This window comes from Chiroxiphia lanceolata, chromosome 19 (genome assembly GCF_009829145.1).
Source record: "Chiroxiphia lanceolata isolate bChiLan1 chromosome 19, bChiLan1.pri, whole genome shotgun sequence".
In the NCBI taxonomy this organism is placed as follows: Eukaryota; Metazoa; Chordata; class Aves; order Passeriformes; family Pipridae; genus Chiroxiphia; species Chiroxiphia lanceolata.
In genome coordinates this window covers 4860218-4878484 of record NC_045655.1, presented here as the reverse complement: position 1 = coordinate 4878484, position 18267 = coordinate 4860218, and the positions used below count along the sequence as shown (strand labels likewise).

Here is an 18267-nt window from a genome sequence, read left to right as displayed (position 1 = left end):
TCAGAAGTTTGGGATGGCCCTTCACCGATCTGAGGTTGGGATGGGGCTGGAAGAAGGATCTTGGTGCTCAGCGCTCAAGGGCTTGCAAGCCCATGTAGAATCATGGAATAGTTTGAATTGGAAGGGACTTTTTAAAGGTCTTCTGGTCCAATCCTCTGCAATGAACAGGGGCATCTTCCACTAGATCAGGTTCAGAAGAAGAGGGAGGTACAACCAGGAGCAGACCAAGAGCCCTTCATTAGTATCTCTTCTGGCCAACCCACTTCTGGCTCCCTGTGACGCCTTCTGATAGTGGTGAAGAGTGTGAGAGACTGGAGAGCAAATGCTTGTGATAACTGTATGCCTTGGCTGTTCCCCAGGTGGAAGAGCCATTGATTTCCTCTGGAAGCAGCCATGGGCTTCATAGATTAAATGCTGAAGGACTAGGGAAGGGATGAGGACTTTATGGAAGTGCTCATCAGAGGGTGGACCCTTGGGCTGTGGGTTCATTTGAGCTTCAGCTGAGCAACAAATAAAACCCAGGTAGGGCTGGAAAGAGGATTCTCATGTTCAGAAGGGAAAATGCAGAGAAATTACAAGAAACAGTAACAGAGCTCACATAAGAGGGAAGGATTCAAAGCCTGAGAGTTTTAAGACCTGGCCAGAACTTTTATTCCTGAAAGAAGTAAAAATACTTACAGGCATGGCTGGGATAAATTCCCATCTCCAAATAGGTGCTAGGAGTAAATGAAGAGCCCAGAAGAAAACAAAGACAGACGTCTTGGCAGGCAGGAGTGAAGGGTGAGATTTCACAGTGTCTGAGCTCAGACTTGCAAAATAAAACAGGAGTTCCTCAGCCCTGCTGGAAGGACTGAGAACGAAATGGGACAACTGCGTGGTGAGAGTGAGACAGCCTGGGTGGACCAGACCAGCTCAGCGGTTTGGTTTTCCATGAGGGTGTTGCTGTTGCTTTTTGGGTGTTTGTGGGGTTATGAGGGTGAGGAATTATTGTCTTTAGGAGGAAAAAAATTATAGAGCTTTAAAACTGAGGAGCGAAGCATTTGTATTTCTGAACAAACTGGCACTTGGAAATCACAAGTACATGTAACTAGGATTTTTGAGAAACCTGCTGAAGCTGGAAGGTGTCACAGGTTTTTTTCTGAAAAGGAGGAAACGTGGTCCAGACAAGCAGATGGGCTGCCAGTCTGACATCAGTGGTAGACTTAGTGGAACAGCTTTGGAGAGAGGGATTCATCGGTTCAAAGAGGTAATTGAAAATGGAAGGAGACACACCACAGGTTTACCAGCCTTGTATCTTGCTGGATTAATCACATCTCACCCTGGCAGCGAGGTAACTGATGGTCTTGATAAAGAGATTGCAGTTGAGTTTATCTGGGTTTTCATCCACCGGAGGAGGAAAGAGGGGCTGAGTATGGCTGTTGTAAGGAACTGTTAGGGAATTTTAGGCTAAGCTGGGAGCCTCACAGGCAGAGAGGAGAGGAAAGATGTGGTTTTACAAGTCTGTCACTGATGTGATTGCAATGAAACCAAATGAAATCTGGTGTCTTCAACAAGAGACATCCAAGGGAGTGTGTGTGGTGACTGAGATGGTGATGAGCCCTGTCTGGGATTGCTGTGCAGAAGCCTCACAGTCTGTGTGGGAAGAGCAGGAACTCAGCTGGAGCAGGTGCAAAGATGGGGAGGGACCAGAACTCCCCAGATCTTTGGCCTCTGGGGAGATAAAAACTGGGGAGAGGAGAACCATCTGCATCCCCCCCCATCAAAGAGGGAGCTGGTGGGTGGCTCCTGTTCAATGCCTGGCAGGGAAATGAGTGTTTGTGTTTCAGGGCTTTCATGGTGCTGGGCCCTGATCCCTCCTGCTTCTCCCCAGTCACTTAGGGGTGCCTCCAGGACGGGGAAACTGCCCCTTGACCAGTCCTTTGCCTTTCGACCTGATTTACACCGACTACCATGGACTTCAACAGATGAAGCAGCACATGGGGCTCTCCTTTAAGAAATACAGGTAAGCAAAGCCTCTGCCTGCTCTTATTCTCCATTTCATTAATTAGCAAGCAAAGACTAATGGTAATGACCTCGAGGGATAGCCCTCCCCATCCAAGGAGCCAGACCCTTTGATTTTACCTTTGATTTTTGCCTGGCTGGTGCCTTGCTGTGTCCCCTGCTGCCATGGCACGAGGCATTCTGCTCACTCCAGAGCCTCACGTGTTTAAGATAAAACCTCATTAAAAGAGACTGAACTGGGAAGAGACCAGCTCCTGCATGTGCCTGGGGGGTGTGTGTGCTTCCAGTTCCATACCTGCAGCCAGAGGTGAGCACACCTCGGAGAGAAGTGTAAGCCTTGTGGATTTGTAAGGAACCCTGTCCATGGTTCCTTCAGCATCAAGACAAATGTCATCATCCCCTGGTACATCACCAGCCAGGAAAATATGCGATTTAATTTAGTGCTGATAGTCCTGCTATTTATTATGTTTTTTTCCCATCTCTTCCACTATCCTACACAATTTTATTAGAGAGAAAAATGACAAGCTGCGTTATTGCTTTTATTATAAATGCATTTGCTCTCGCATTCAGCTTGTTTTGCTCTTCCCTTGCTTGTTGTTCCCCTTCTCTCCTCAGTCTTGTGCTGGTAATGCCTGCCTCAGCATTCCCAGGATATTGGGAAAAGCATTAATAAGTCTTCAGGAGATTCATCGTTCTCACAACTGCCGGGGAGTGGAGAGTCCTGCCAGGCGAAATTGCTCCTCGCAGGAAGGAGCAGTGGGTTGGGGAGGGCTCTTGGTGATGCTCCGGGGTGCAGACAAGGGACGAGCTGCCTGCGGACACCACGTGTCCCTGGAAGTTGGGGCTCTCTCACGGTGAGGTCCCGGGGTCCTGTTTGCTCTCCCAGGTGCCGCGTCCGGGTCATCGACACCTTTGGGACGGAGCCGGCGTACAACCACGAGGAGTACGCGACGCTGCGCGGCTACCGCACCAACTGGGGCTACTGGAACCTCCAGCCCACCCAGTTCATGACCATGTTCCGTGAGTGGGGCACAGGGGCAGGGCGGGGTGGTTTGGGGGTCTCACAGGTACCACAGAGGCAGGTCTGAGCTCCTCCAGCTGGTGATGCACGGGCAGTGCCGTCCCCCCTGGCTCTGCTCCTGCTTCCTCCTGTGTGCAAGGAGCTCCCAGGTCTGCTTGGCCACCTCTTGGGCTACAGAAATGATTCGAGGAGAAGAGACCAGGCTCCTTCCACCATGATGGGTTGCTGGCTCCAGCACAGTCAGGGCACAGCCAGCAGCTTCCAGCTCCAGGGAGGGGAAGCGTGGGGTGGTTTTGGTTGCAAAGCCTGGTTTGATTTCAGCTGGGATGCTAAAGGTGAGAGACAGCTCAGTGGTCTGGATTTGCCTGTGGCATAGTCAGGAGATGTGCTTGTCTGAAAGGAGCCCAGTGACCCGTTGGCTGCTGGATGAATCAAGTGTTGCTTTTTCCTGGCTGGATAAAGCCCCTTTGGCAACCTTAAAAATGCCTCACTTTGTAAAGAGCCACTTGAGTGGCTTCTGAAGCCTGGATTTCATGAGCTGCTTGGATGGGGATTCATGCCATTTTTCCTCCAAGCTCCAGCAAGGCTCTGGAGCCGGGCTCATCCCAGTCCCTGTGCTGCAGTGTGGCTGCATCCTCAACCCCGGGAGGTGCCAAAAAGCATCTGTCCAGCCACGTGTCTTCTCCCCTTGGTGCCCACAGCTCACACCCCCGACAACTCCTTCATGGGCTTCGTGTCAGAGGAGCTCAACCAGACAGAGAGGCAGCTCATCAAGTCCAACAAAGTGAGCAGCATGGCAGTGGTGTACGGGAAGGAGGCCAGCATCTGGAAGGTGGGTGTCCTTGGGATGGTGGGGAGAGCCCAGGCAGGCAGGGGTAGCTGTAGGAACAGCTCGGAGGCAGCAACAGCAGCAGCCTCTGGCTTTTCTCAGTGTGTTTGTAGAGGACCATCCTTGTCCCATTCCTACAGGAGTGATGTGACACATCCAATGCCTCTGAGCAAACAGGGAGAGGCTGGTGAGACACCATTCCCTGCTCTTTGCTCTGGGTGATGCTTGCTCCCAGCAGGCTGCTGAGGCTGAGGATTTCAAATCAATGATTTTATGTAATTAATTACAATGATTGCCGTTAATTAATTGCAATGATTGCTGTGCTATGATGGGGATGGTTTGTCTCTGCTTTCAAGTACCCCGTGAAAAGGGATTGTGCTCCCTCCATCTGCCTGTGCCTGCAACACCTGGGGGAGAGGGTGGGTGACTGTATGGGGACAGCACCCACAGCACCCCCAAAACATCCCCCCTCCATCTCCTGCAGGGGCTGTGTGTGCTCCCCCCTGTCTTACCCAGAGCTAGCAAGCTTCTTTTCCTTCCAAGGCTTTAAAAAGGAGCTAATTCTCACTGTCTCTTGATTTATTTCTATTTTTCCCCTTCATGCACCGCCTGGGGCTGCTGCAGTTGCAGGTACTGTACCTCACCAGCTGCTGCTGGGCTTTACCTCTGCGCGTCTTCTCGGGAGAGAAAAGGTTTTGCCGGAGTCGACTTTGCCTTGACGTGGGCTTGGTCCTCTGGAGCTGCTGGGATTGATGTGGGTTGATGCAGTGGGGGCTGTATCTCCTCCCTTTCCCCATCTTCCCTGATTAGCAGCCGCTAATTAGCAGGGAAGCCTGCAGTGGGCCAGGATCCAGCCACACTGTCTTCTTTTTGCTGTCTCCCTAAAAGACCTGCTGAAACCCACTAAATCTCATTTTAGGGAAACTGTAATATCTTATCTTATTTTTCTGCCATTCCCCCGCATTTTCCTATCCAGAAGTGGCATTTGAGCTCAGTTAGGTTAATTTAGGAAGACACTAAAGAGAGTTAAAACCTCAGAATGGACATTTCCCTCCACCCTGGGTGCTACAAGCATTTGCTCCTTTTAGTCAGAATTCACAAACAACATCAGTTTCCACAAAACTGCATATTTGGAGTCATTTATTACTCTGTGAAGGGGCTGAGGCTGGTCCTTGCTGGTGGCTGTTCCTTGAGGCCAGGCTGCCTGGGCTTTGCTTCACATCTTGTGCCACCCCATGGAATAAAATAAGGGGATGGAGGGATTTTTCCTTATTTTGAGTGATTTTGTGGTCTAGGAAGGCAAAGAACACCTCCATCTTCTGGAGTCATTTACCAGCCTTGGACCAAACGCTGTCTTCCAGAGCAGGATGTTTTTGACATTTAGAAACATTTCATTAAACCTACCTTTCCTATATTTCTCATTTCCTACCCCTCTGAACTTCTCGCCTCCGGCTTGCAATAGGAGCTGAAGTTTTAATAAGGTGAGAAAGGCTTGGTTTGAGCCTTGGAGAAGTCCAGGGATACCTGGCTGAGGGCAGAAATACGGCGTTCAGGGAGGCTTTAAGGCAACATACCCAGTTTTCCCAAATTCCCCATTTATAACTCCTTATTCCCTCCCGGTCTCTGCTCTTTCGGGGCCCATTGCAGCACTGGAACAAGCTGAAAATGCAGTGTCCAAAGGGTGGTTGGTCCCTTTGTGGTTTTTTTCAACCAGAAAAAGTTCTGCAGTAGAGAAATTGCTAAAAGGAAAGGTTGCTTTGCAGAGCAAAAGCAGGAAAGCCTCCAAAAGAAGAGAATTGATGACCCCCTTCATTTTCCAGGTAGTGAAACAGGATTAAACCTGAGCAAGAAAATCCTGGGGACTCGTTACTTGGAATAAGAGGCTATTAGCAAGGTCTGGTCGTTGCAAACTTCCCTCTGAATCTGCTGAAGTGTTTAATTCAGCAGCTCCAGAGTGGAAGTTGCCCTTGGAGGCAGCAGGGAAGGCAGGAGCTCGAGGTGCTGATGTTCAGGGTGATGGATCCTGCAGTCGTCCTGGCTCTCTGGGAGCGTAGGGAGGACCAGCATGTGTTTACAAGGAATGAGGAGGGGAGGGTGTGGGTTTTGCACTGCTGTGGGTTTACCTGAAGGTGCTCTGGAACAGCAGTGTGAGAGCTAAATCTCCCCCCACAACCCCGGTGGAATAGGTCAGGCCCATCTTCTGGTGCAGTTCACACCTCTGCCTTCCTCCCCAGGGCAAGGAGAAGTTCCTGGCCATTCTCAACAAGTACATGGAGATCCATGGCACCGTTTATTACGAGACACAGCGGCCGCCCGAGGTCCCGGCGTTTGTGAAGAACCACGGGCTGCTCCCACAGCACGAGTTCCAGCAGCTGCTGAGGAAGGCCAAGGTGGGGGAGAGTCATCCCAGGACCCTGCCCCTCATTACCTGCCTTCCAGCCTTGTAGCTGGGATAATTAGCTGTGAGCCTCTCAGCCAGGATAATTAGCCAGGAACCGAGCAGAACACATCTTTCCAGATCAAGATGTGTCTGATGGGTTTCTCCTTGCAGACTGTCCGCGGGTGGAGCACAGAGTTTCCCGATTAATTCATTTATTGCTAAATGGGGTGTTGGTTTTTTTTCCCCCCCCCCCACCATATAGCTGTGATAAAAATAAATGGGATTCTCAGAAGGAATGTGTGGGTGTGGGCACATCCCGGTTGCCTTCAGCTGGTGCCTGGGGGAAATATTCTTGATTCACCAGCCCAGACAGCTTTGGCAAAGGAATATTGCTCCATACAGAGGCAGTGTGGTGGTTGTGACCACCATGGGGGAACTTGCAGCTCCTGGACACCCCATGGCCCGTGTACAGCTAAGCTGTAGAGCAGGAGGAGTTTTGAGCACATTTGATCTGTGGGGTGTTGAACTCCCGTAGAGGCTTGGTGTGCAGGAGCAGGGCAGCAGAGAGGGATGCTGGTGGGTTATTTGGGAGACTTCCCTATGGGGCTGGGCACGTCCACTCACCAGCACGTGGTTTTTCTCCCTTGCAGCTCTTCATTGGCTTTGGGTTCCCCTACGAGGGTCCTGCCCCGCTGGAGGCCATCGCCAACGGCTGCGTTTTCCTGCAGGCGCGGTTCAACCCCCCGCACAGCTCCCTCAACCACGAGTTCTTCCGCGGGAAGCCGACGTCCAGAGAGGCAAGTGTGGCAGCAGAGGAGTGGGTGGGATGGGAGGGAGGGATGGATGGATGGAGCCACCCCGTTTGCACCATGGTTTGGGCCAGCCTGGGGAAGAGCAGTTGCTAAACTGAGATTCTTTTTTTTGGTTGTTTTTTTTTGGTTTTTTGCGAGATTTCCTCCACACGCGCACGTGTGGATTCCTGCAGGTGGGGTCCCCTCTCCTGTCATCACATCATCTCCATCCAGAGCTCTTGGATGCAAGGGGCTGTGCTGTGGGTTTGGGGTTTCCAAGGAGAAGGTGGTGCAGGAGCCTTCTGCACACCACAAACCCCAGATCCACACACACCCCACACCCTGCTCCCAAACCAGGGCGATGCTCCCCTGTTCATCCCTTTGTCCACATGGAGGGACAGCAAGACCTCCATGTTTTTGCAGGGGTATGAAATCCCTCCCAGGCTTGCTCGTCCCTGGGAATTCAATCTAAGTAGAGCAGGAACTCTTTAAAAGTTAAAGGCTTGAGAAAATTGCCTCTTTTATTATTAATAAAGTGGATAAAGCAGTGCAGTGCTCAGGGAATGAGCTGGGGGACCAGGCAGCTCAGCCCTGCCACAGCCCTGCTTGGCAGCACCATCATGGGGTGGGGGGCACTGGGCTGTCCTGGCCCCCCATGTCTGCCCTGTGAACCCCCCGAATTAGCTGCTGGTGTTATCACCCATCCCAGTGGGTGCTGTGGTTGTGCTTCAGCCTGGAGCTGGGGTGGCAGGCAGGGGTGAGGGCTGTGAAATGCCTCAGGGTGTTTGTGTGCCAGAGGGGAAGGAGGAGATCAATCTGTTGGGAATGAAATGAGAAAGGACAGAAAGCTGGAGACTAAAACACAGAGCATGCCCTGCTCTCCTCCTCCAGCTACCGGGGGTTCAGGCCCCTCTGCCATATTTCGTGGTGCCCCCAAAATACCTCCTCTGATCAGCAACCTCTCTCTTCCCTTCCCAGAGGAGATCAGGGCTCTGGCTGCCTCACAGCCATGTAGGGCTGAAACAAAAGAGGTAGATCCCCAAAAGTCGCCTGGGTGGGTGGCTGTGGGGTACCAGTGTGGGGGCTGCCTGTGGCATCAGGGCAATGCAGCTTCCAGCACTGCTTTCTCCCAGTGCTAGACTTTCCCAGCCTTCAGTGGTGATGGATTTTCTCTCTACCTTGTTTCTGGAGCTGGCAAACCTGGGAGACATGGTGCCTTCACACACCTTTCCTGCTTTGGTCTGTTTTTGCCATCCAGACCCGCAAATGGCTCAGGTCAAAGTTAAATTGTGCTTGTATTATGGAGATATTCAGGTCTGTGGGGGAATTTCAGTGTTGTTGGGAATTTTAGCACATCAGCCTGAGGACAGGGGGCAGCTAGGTTCAGAGGAAACCTATTTCCAGCACCTCCCTGTGTACAAGGAATTAAAACTCGTTGTGTCCATGCCTGAGCCTGCTGCTCCTCTGCCATCACGGCTATGAATGGGACAGAGCAGCTGTTCCAGTAGGGATTGCAAAATCCTGCTGACACTGCTGTGTTTTAGGTGTCCTCCCAACACCCATATGCTGAAGACTTCATTGGGAAGCCACATGTGTGGACTGTTGACTACAATAACTCTGAGGAGTTTGAAGCTGCTGTCAAAACCATCATGAGGACCCAGGTACGGCTCAGGGCGGGTGTTGGGGTGATCTCCCTGCTGCTGGGTTTGGACAGCAGCAGCAGTTGCTGCTGCCTGGCTCTCCCTCTCAGGCATTAATTGCTTTTCCTTCTTTGCTTCTCCTTTGGAATTATTTGCACATGCAAGGCAGAAATCCTCCTCTCCTGCAGCCTCAGGGGGACACGTGCTCCCACTTTGCTTTGGTACCGAGTATCGTCGGCAATTCCCTGGGGCAGAGCTGTGCCTTTGAGGGATCCTCTGGGCAGAGCTGGAGCAAGGGGAAGCTGAAATAAGGCAGATGAGGTTTGGGAGCAGGAGGCTGAGATTACTGGAGATGTGCAGTGGTGCTGGGATCTGGTGTGATTCAAAGAAAAACCCAGAAAACATCTCCCTGCAAGTATCCAGAGAGCTGCAGACCCCTGTGCCTGCCAGTCCCCCATTTCACTGTTGATCATTAGCGTTCAGACGGAGCAAATCAGTAGGAATAACTTCATGAGTTGCCTCTCTGAAGGATGAAGGGATGTAGGGAAGGGGGGGACATGAGGACCCTCGGGGAAGGCAGCACTCCCGCTGCGCCCGCTCTGGAAACGCTCCCTCATGAATATTTACCTCCTGCCCTGTGGCAGGAGCCTTTCAAGTTGTCCAAATTATTAAAGTCAATTTTCCTGCAGGGGAGAAAAGTGCTGATAGCCATTTTGCTTGCAATTTGCTTCGCCTGGGATGAGCCCTCCCCTCGTGAGGACATTATGTGCTGTGAAACCAGGGCTCTGCGTGGGGCTGTGGGGGCTCAGGATTCACAGTGCTGGGTGGGCTGGGGGGGGGACAGGGGCGATGCTGGTCAGAGAGGTGACATCCAAGCTTTTCCCTGCGTTGGAGGCTGCAGAGGTGGGTGTCTGTGACAGTTTGGGGGCTACCTTCAGGTGCTGTGGCCATGCCATCAGCCTGATGGCCTCTCACCTCATCACAGGCGGTTGCCGCAGCTCTTCACCTCGCGCTCGTTTTCTCTGTGGATTTGCAAAGACAGAACAAACCTAACTTAGGAAAACAGTTGTTGTTTTGCGCATTCATCCCCGTATCTCGATTAGGATTAAATTAAAAATAATTATATCCCTGCTGCTGTGCTGCTGGGCCAGCTGTCAGCGCTTGACCCTCCACCATCTGGGCTGGAGACGGCCCCGAAGCAAAGGCAGCGCTGTGGGCGGGTGGCCGAGAGCTGTTTTGGGGAGAGGGAAGGAGATTTTCAGCCTTTCCAGAAAAGAAGAAAGAGAATAGTGAAGCCTGGTGCTGCCATGCTATTAAAATAATTAAAGAATGATTGGAGAATTAAGGAGGGGGGGGGGAAAGGGCTGTGCTGGCTCCTGAGCAGCTGCGCCGCGATGTCGGCTGGATGTGCGCCAGGTCATTTAGGTGCCTAATGATAATGTCTGGTTAAAAAATAAAGGAACTAGAAAGGATTTTAGGGAAGGATTTGGTGGTGTGATGGGAAGAGCTGGTGTGGGGACCCACTGTGTCCATCACCAGGCCCTCGCCAGAACATGCCATGCCCACCCCTCTTTAGCCCAAAGACAAGCTCCTGTCTCAGCTCTTCTCCCCATTCCCACTCTTGGACCAAGGAGCCCCACCTCTCAGTCCCTTCCCACAAAGTATCCCAGATCCTGGAATTACCATCAACAGCTGAAGGTTGAAGTCCTAAATTTACCTCAAACGAATAAATCCAGTTGCTGACATCCCCCTTGCATTGTGACACACAGTCACTCTGGAGGGGAGTGATTCCTTCCCTCCAAGAAGTTAATCCCACAACTCACCTCTCTGGGGTTTCTAAAGACGTTGTATAAATCCTCCCAAAGCAGAGGAGGGAGTGAGTGTGAATAACTTACAGCAACCTCTTCCCCCCCCCCCCCTTTTTTATCTCTTAAATAGAAAGGTCTGCTTTATTAGAGATGCTGTCAAGGCAATTAAGCTTAAAAATTGACCTACCTTACAGGTTTAAAAGCCTTATTATAGGCTTTGGCTCCAGGAATCCCTGGGTATCTTGTTTTTAAAATACTGTTTGTTACAGCAGGAATTGAAAACAAGGGCATTAGCAGGAGGAACAGCAGAAAGCTGGTAGCTGGACAGTTTAGTGTTGTTGTTCCCAACCAGGTACTGGAACTTGGAGAAATTATTTTACTGATTCCTTATTTCCCCCCCCCCCGAAGGTTTTGTTCCTCTGGGGTTTTGTTATTGGAATATCTAACAAATTTGTCTGTGTTTCAGAATAACCACCATCAATTTATTTTTTTTCTGTCAAAACATTTCATTTCAAAATTACTGGAATGAAATACTATGGTTTTGTTTCCCATCTGCCTGCCTTTGTTTGGAAATACCCTGCCAATTTATTGAAAGGAATGCTCGTATCCAAAATGATGCATTTCCCTTTGCTTCACCAACTCAGACAGATTGAACGTGAAACACAACATTTTTTTCCCCTCCTTGATGGGTGGAAACACTGGAAACTGAAAACTGACCTGAAATTGATTTTATTTAGTATTTTTTTGTTGTTGCATGACTGAAAAATCACTTATCCCACAGCTGTGGTTTTGCATCTTCCAGGCCAAAACTCAGGAAAACATTTTTGGGGGTATGGGATGTTGTGGGAAGCTGTGAGATGCTCTTCCATCAGCTTTTCCTGGTGGTATTTGTGTTGGGTGCTGGGAACCAGAGTGCCAGGGAGTGGGAACCAGGATGCTGAGTGCTGGGAGCTACTTTGGGAGCTGATTTCATGAACCTGGCAGTAATTCTGATACAGTCAAGCTGACAACAAGCTCTTGGTTTGGTTCTGGGGGGGATTTGCTGATGCACAGCAATATTTTGGTGTTACCTGAGGCTGCCCCAGGCTGCCTGTGGCTCTGCAGCCAGGTCACTGCTGGCAGGGCTGTACAGCACCCCACTTTATACTGCTGACACCCAGGGCTGCAGCTCAGGGTGGGATGTGCCATCCCGCAGCTCCAGCCCTGCCCCAGCTCCTGCCAGGCTGGCAGAGCTTCCCGTGGTGTGTTTGTGCAAACAGAGCAGTTGGGATGCAGCTGGAATCCTTCACCAACCTAGTTTTGCCTGAAAAAAAACTTCTTCCTTCTGGAGAGGGAGCTGAATCACGGCTTGGACGTGGCTTGGGTTTGCAATATGTGTTTTTCCCCCCCGGAAAAGCCCTTGTGCTCCCCTCTCTTGTCCTTTTGGAGGTGGCACCCGCTCAGGGTCACCCTGCAACTGCTGGGGAAGGCTTTTGGCAAGCTGTGCCTCTGCCTTTCATCCCACTTGGAGCAGTTCTGGGTTTCCCTGGTGGCTTGCATCCCTGACCTATTTATAAGGAAAATTGAAACTGTGGAAGCACCAAACCCCTCTATGTCAGAGATCAAATCCTGGCACAGTGACATGGGGCAAAGAGACAAGTTGTGTCCCCCTGGGAAAGGTGATGCTGGGAGGTTGTCCCAGTGATGAATCATGGCCATTATCCAGGGGTTGCAGGCTGGAGAAGGAGAGAGGTTTGCAAGCACCAACATTTTCTGGGCCTTCAGCTTTTTCCATTGTCAAAAACAGTCCTCGCACAAGCAATTTAATAGACCCAATATTCTGGTGTAGTGAAGGGAGAAGGCTTCATTATATTAAAGTCAAACATACAGGACTATAATGGAAAATTATACATTTCAGACTATGCCTGAAAGAGCGGTGCATTAAACATCACAGTGAAAATAGCTGGTTAAAATGTTCCAGCCTGCTGTTACGTGCCAGCAGAGAATTGCATTATTTTTCTACTTATTTGTCTGATGACGTTTGGATTTTTTCCCCCTTTTCCTTTTGAGTGAGACAGACTTAACTGCTCTCTTCCTGCTGGGGACTAGAAAACCAGGGCTCTTGTGGTGGTATCCCCCTGGGACACCAGTAACTCCCTGTTTGGCTGATGGAGAGTTCTGGGGCTGGAAAGTTCTCTGTGTTCCTCACCTGGGGGAAAGGGTGGCAAAGTCCATCTTCACCAACCCCTCCACTCTCTCCCATGGCATCCTGTGCATCGTTCTGCCAGGCAGTGGTCTCCACCTCTGAATCCCTCTCTTCCCAGGGCTCTGGGGACATCCTGAGCTCCCAACACAGGGAATGCCATTAAGGATGTGGCTGTCAAGAGGAGGCCAAGCCCGTCAGATTTTAATTAAACAATTATCTTCTCAAAATTGGCATTTTCTGTCAGCCCTGGATGCACGAGCTGAATCCTAACAAGACCAGGAGAGGGGAGTAGGGGGCAGTGAGAGGCTTTGGGGGACCCCCTGAGGGGGAGAGAGGCTGGAGGAGCAGGGGCTGCAGAGGGCTCTGCCCACAGCCTCCTGATGCCCTTGGACCCCACAGGGCCATGGGAGTCTGTGGGCAGATGGGATTGCACGTGGAGCATCACCTCTGCAGGCACAAGGAGGTTTTCTGCCTCCATCCTGCAGCCATGTTCTGCATCCCACTAGGTACCACAGTGGTGTTTTGGGGGAATTAGGCTGATTTTTGGAGTTTTATCAGCTCTATGCTTGGCAAAACAGGGTCCTGGGAAAAGCCCCCCAGTATTGCAGCCATGAAGGCAGTGCTGAGATGAGACTGAGCACTGGTGATGCTGAGCAAGGGGTGGTTTGTCTCCCTCAAATTTGTGCCAGGCAGCATCGAGCCCCCAGCCTGGTTCTGTGCAACTGAGATGAGCAGTTCTGCTTTGGCTGTTTCTTTTTTTTTTTGAGGACTCTGCCCCAGTTAACTGAGAGCCCATCAGGAATTCAGAGGCAGGATTGGTGCCTGTCACTGTGTCAGCTCTGATTAGCATGCACATCTGTAATTAGGCAGAGCAGCTGTGATTTCCAGCATGGCTGAGATCTCAGGTGGGATATTTATGGCAGGGAGATGCTTAGAGGGTTCTCAGCAGACTGAGCCTTTGAGCTTGGGTTTGACAGGTACTTCAAAAGGAAATAGCTATTTTGGAGGTGCAGAGCTCAGAAAATAGAAGCAGCAGTGTTTTCTGGATTAATTATCTTTGGGGTGGTATTGCTTATAATCCTTTTGCATGAATCCTTTTGCAGAGACAGCAGAGGAAAGGGGGTCACAGGACCAGCTCCTTCCATGCCCCAACATCCTCCGGCTCATGTAGCACCTCTGGAAAAATAAGGGAGCGTGGCAAAATACGTCTTCCCCGGGCAGAAACTTTCTTAAAAATTAATTTGTTCCAGAGGGAAGCGGGGCATCAGTGACACAGCCCTTGTGGCAATGCTCTTCCCATGGGGAAAATCACTCTGGACCTTGGGACAATGGACACGTGCCAGCCCTGCTGAGGGCAGCGAGCACAGCTGCCTGCTCCTGCCTGCTCCTGCCTGCTCCCCCTGGAGCCTGTGCCACTGCAGTGCCAGGGACATGCTCGTTTGGGGGATGAGAAGGGCATTTGCCATGCCAGGATCCAAGGGTGACTCTCAGGACAGGGAGATGTTGGGAAGTGCGTGCGGGCAGAGCCTCCTGAAGACCAGCAGCGTTTCGTAACCCACACTAAAAATACTCCGTGGTTTAAGTGCTGGTGACTCTGTAAATAGCATTTATCAACGTGGAGGTGCAGTGACAGCACCGACATCCACGTGGGCATCAATGTTTGCTCCATCCCAGTGTGCAGCTGACTGCTGCCTCCCTGCCCCATCCCAGCCTGTGCCAGCAGGGACTGGCAGAGATCTGGCTTCCACCCCATCACAGCCACCAGTGCTGGGCAGCAAACCCTCGGCAGCGTGGCAGTGGGAAAAGAGAGATGTTTTTCCAGGTATTGTTCACAGCCAGTCCCAGCCCTGGGCTTTTTTCCCTGGCCATTTTGTGGGTTGGAGTGCCAGGGCAGCGAAGCCTGGGCTTTTCTCTCTGAGCAGGCTGAGCCCTGTTGAGGTCAGAGGAACAGAGGATGCTAAACCAGACCTGAGGCATCACTGGGATCACTGTTGCTCTAGATTAACTTGGCATCTTTACCAGTCCTGCCTACTCCCCAGTATTTTAAAATTCCTCCCCCCTTGCCCCCCAGTGCTGAGTGTTTCTTGGGCTGAAACAGTTCATACTTAAGTTCAACGTGACCTATAGCATGGAAACTGATTTGATATGATTTTATAACTTACCTAAAGTGGAGAAAAGGGAGACTAAAACGGAACAGAGTGATTTCATTTTCACCACTACACAGGCTGAACCCAAAGTACTCCTTCTCCCTCTTTCTCTAGTGCTTTGTAGCTTGTGAGGTTTTTCCAGCCCTAGGATTCTTCCCTGCTTGCTTTGGTGGACAGACATGAGCCGTGGGCTTCAGTGGGTGGGAGAGCCATGCCCAGGGCACTGCAATGCTGGGCCACTGGGCTCAGGGGCAGGGCAAGGCTGTCCCTGCTTGCTGCCTGTGCTCTGCTCTTCCCCTTCACAGGTGGACCCTTACCTGCCTTACGAGTACACCTGCGAGGGGATGCTGGAGCGGATCCACGCCTACATTCAGCACCAGGTTGGGGGAGAATCCCTGTCCTTGCTGGGGAACCATCTGTGTTCTCAAGGCCAACCTTCCCTCTTCTCCCTGGGGAACATCCCTGCCCTCCCATGGGCATTGTGCAGCCAGTGCCTTAATTGCAGAAAGCACCCAGGAGATGGGGCTGGGGGAGGTTTGTTGTGAACCAAAGATGCTGGGGGTTGGTGGAGGATCCCTGGGGGTGCTAGGGCTGAGTCAAGGCCTTTCTGCTGCAGAGAATAAGGCAGCACTGGGAGAAGAGGTGACCAATGTGTTTATCCCCCACAGCAGGAGATGCCATCTATGCACGCAGGTGACCTCAACCTGATGAGCAAACTCGTCATCCCAAGTGTCCTCCTGTCCTGCCAGCAGGCTCCCTTCCCCTTCCTTAACATCTCTCCCTGTCCCTCAGCTCGCTGACCCATTGTCTTCTCTCCCACTAGGATTTCTGCACCACGTCGTCTCCTCCTCTGCCTCCCAAGACCAAGAGTCCTGCTATGCAAAGCCCTCCGAGCCCGCTGGTGCTGTCCCCCAACGCCACTCACCTGGTGTGGTCGCCCAGGGCCAGCCAGGACCCCCAGGCCTGGCCCCCCGTGGGCTCCCTGCAGGTGTGGGTGTCAGAGTCCCGGCACACGTGCACCGAGACGTGCCGGCGGCACGGGCTGGTCTGCGAGCCCACCTTCTTCAGGTTCCTCAACAAGGAGGAGGTGTTTCTCCAGTGAGTTGTGACCTTCTCAGTGAATTTGGGGAAGGGGCCAACAGCCAGAACAGTGTTCCCTTTGCTCCCTCCGTCCCCACCACCCATTTTCCTCATGTGTCCCCTAATGAAATCCCATTGAGGTGCCTTCGTGCCCAAGGCAATGCAGGCAGGGAATTGCCTGTCCAGCTTCATGCAACGACAGCCTTTCCAGGCACGGTTCCACCTCTCTCCCACCCTGTTCCTCTCCCCCTCCTCTGTGCTCTCTGCCGTGCTCTGTGCCCTTCTCTCATTTTTAATGTGTCTCTCTGTAAAACTGCATTTTGAACACACAGCAGTAAAGTTTTAATAGAGTATAAATCTGCCACCGGGCTCCGTGCTGCTCTGTGGGCAATTAAAATGCGAGCCCTGCCGGTGCTGTCACACTGGTCAGGCAGGCGCTGCGCGTCCCACTGACAGTTTTATATGATAAATTAGAGCTGGGGCTTGGGTTTCACTCTCTCCCCTCCTTGTCCTCCTCCAGAACTTAAAATGAGTTGGCTCAGGGACTGATCAGTTGAGAGGGGTTGGTGGGAGGGTGATGCCAGCGCTGCTGCTCCATCTGCATCTGGGAGCGGGGGGATGTTGAGGTCTGCACTGGGCATTTTTGCTGCTCCTCGGGGCATTTGCTGATGCCCAGCCCAGTTTTCTGGCTAATCCCAGCTAGCAGGGCACATGTGGGCATCCATTGAGCTCATGTCCATTACAGGGAATATTAGCTGCTGTAGGAGGCGTCCATGGAGAGTGGACTGACCTGCTGGTCAGCGAGGGGCTATAAAAGAATTGTAGAATATCCCGAGTTGGAGGGGACCCACAAAGATCAGTGAGTCCAACTCCTGAGATTTCTGTGGGTTTTTATGGGTGATCCTGAGCCACCCATTGCCCACGCAAGGCTTGGGGTGATGTCTGGGCTGCAGGGTTGAGCTGCAAGGCTCACCCCTTCCTGCGGAGTGTGTTGGGCTGGTGACAAGCACTCGGTTTAGCCAAGGGGTGCCAAGCATAGATCAGCAAAGATCTGCCCCCACGCTTCGCCAAGGAACCTCCCTGGGAAGGACAAAACCCCTTCAGTGAACCCCCAGGCAGGCTCCTCACTGAACTGACCCTCCTTTGTCCTCGCTCCCAGGCTCAGCATCACCTGCGACAGCACCGAGTACGAGATGAACCATCTGTACCCCGCGGTGGCCGAGAACGTCCACGAGTGCTACCTCCAGAAGGAGCCTCTGCTCTTCAGCTGCGCCGGCTACAACACCAAGTACCGGCGCCTCTGCCCCTGCCGTGACTTCCAGCAAGGACAAGTGGCTCTGTGCAGGGACTGCTTGTGATGGGGGGTGACCCCACCGCGTTTGTGACGCGCAACGTGCACCGAGTGGCTTTTTCTCAAAGCTCTGCAGCGGCCGAGGAGGTGGGACGGGTCCCTCCCCGGGGCTGTCTGACTCTGGGGGTTGTTTCATCCACCAGCCAACTGTGAATGACCATGTCCTGAACTTCGGTTTCATTTTTCTTCCCGAGGAGCATCGTCCGACCGCATCCGAACCCACCTGGACCTGGTGGCGCTGGGATGGGGTGGTTGGGAGAGAGAGGGGCTGGGGACACCCTTCCCCTCCCTCTGGCAATGGGACAAGCCACCAGCAGACTGCAGTTTCAGGGTTTTCATCCTCTTCAAGCATCCTGAGTTGTTTTATTTATTGATTTATTTTTTTTTAACCCTCCCCCTGACAAGTGGTAAATTAAAGGGGAAGCAACACCCGGCCCTTCTGTGGGAGTTCTTGGGCAGAGCTGTGTTGGGGGTATGGGGGGGCTGCTGATGCCTGCCGTGGATGTGGAGCTGGGGAAGGACAAAGCCCGAGGAGAGCAGCTGGGTTGGATGGACATGGTGCCCTCAGGAGGAACCAGGGGGGACTGGGTGGCTCCCAGGCTGTCCCTGGGGAGTGAGGGGTGGGATGGGCTCCTGGAAGGATGCTGATTCCTGAGGTAGTGTTCCCAGTGGGGCAGAGGTGCCCAAAGTGAGTTCCCCAGCCCCTCAGGCTGCTCTTCACCCATGCACAGAGCTGTACACCCCTCCAGGGATGACTGAAGGTGGTGGAGGGGGCATAAGGGCTGCTCGAGGTTTGAATGAGCAGGCAGGGAGGAGGATGTGCTGCAGCAGCCAAAAGGAATTACCAGTGGGCAGCAACCAAGGGGAGAGGGAGCAGCTCAGCAGCTGCAAAAGCAACATCATGACTGTGTGCTCCAGATGTTGCCACCCCAGGAAACCCCAAGTGATCATCTTCCATGCGTTGTCTTCACTTCTTCAGCTTTCCTTACTGCCATTCATCTCACTTTGGGGGAGGTTTCCCTGCTGCCACCACA

General features: G+C 52.3%; 1 protein-coding gene across 2 annotated transcripts in view; it reads left to right on the top strand.

Moving 5' to 3' along the window:
• MGAT5B (alpha-1,6-mannosylglycoprotein 6-beta-N-acetylglucosaminyltransferase B) overlaps window positions 1-17665 on the top strand; it is a 64736-nt gene extending 47071 nt beyond the window's left edge. The window contains exons 9-18 of one of the 2 annotated variants that reach the window (XM_032706812.1): window positions 1871-2002; window positions 2888-3021; window positions 3724-3854; window positions 4476-4481; window positions 6086-6241; window positions 6882-7028; window positions 8567-8683; window positions 15108-15182; window positions 15626-15900; window positions 17042-17665. In XM_032706812.1, coding sequence (XP_032562703.1) covers window positions 1871-2002; window positions 2888-3021; window positions 3724-3854; window positions 4476-4481; window positions 6086-6241; window positions 6882-7028; window positions 8567-8683; window positions 15108-15182; window positions 15626-15900; window positions 17042-17240 — 1372 coding nt within the window. In that variant the 3' untranslated portion in view covers window positions 17241-17665. The remainder of the gene's footprint in view (window positions 1-1870; window positions 2003-2887; window positions 3022-3723; window positions 3855-4475; window positions 4482-6085; window positions 6242-6881; window positions 7029-8566; window positions 8684-15107; window positions 15183-15625; window positions 15901-17041) is intronic. The other variant, XM_032706813.1, reaches the window with a different exon arrangement.
• Window positions 17666-18267: the final 602 nt, after the last annotated feature.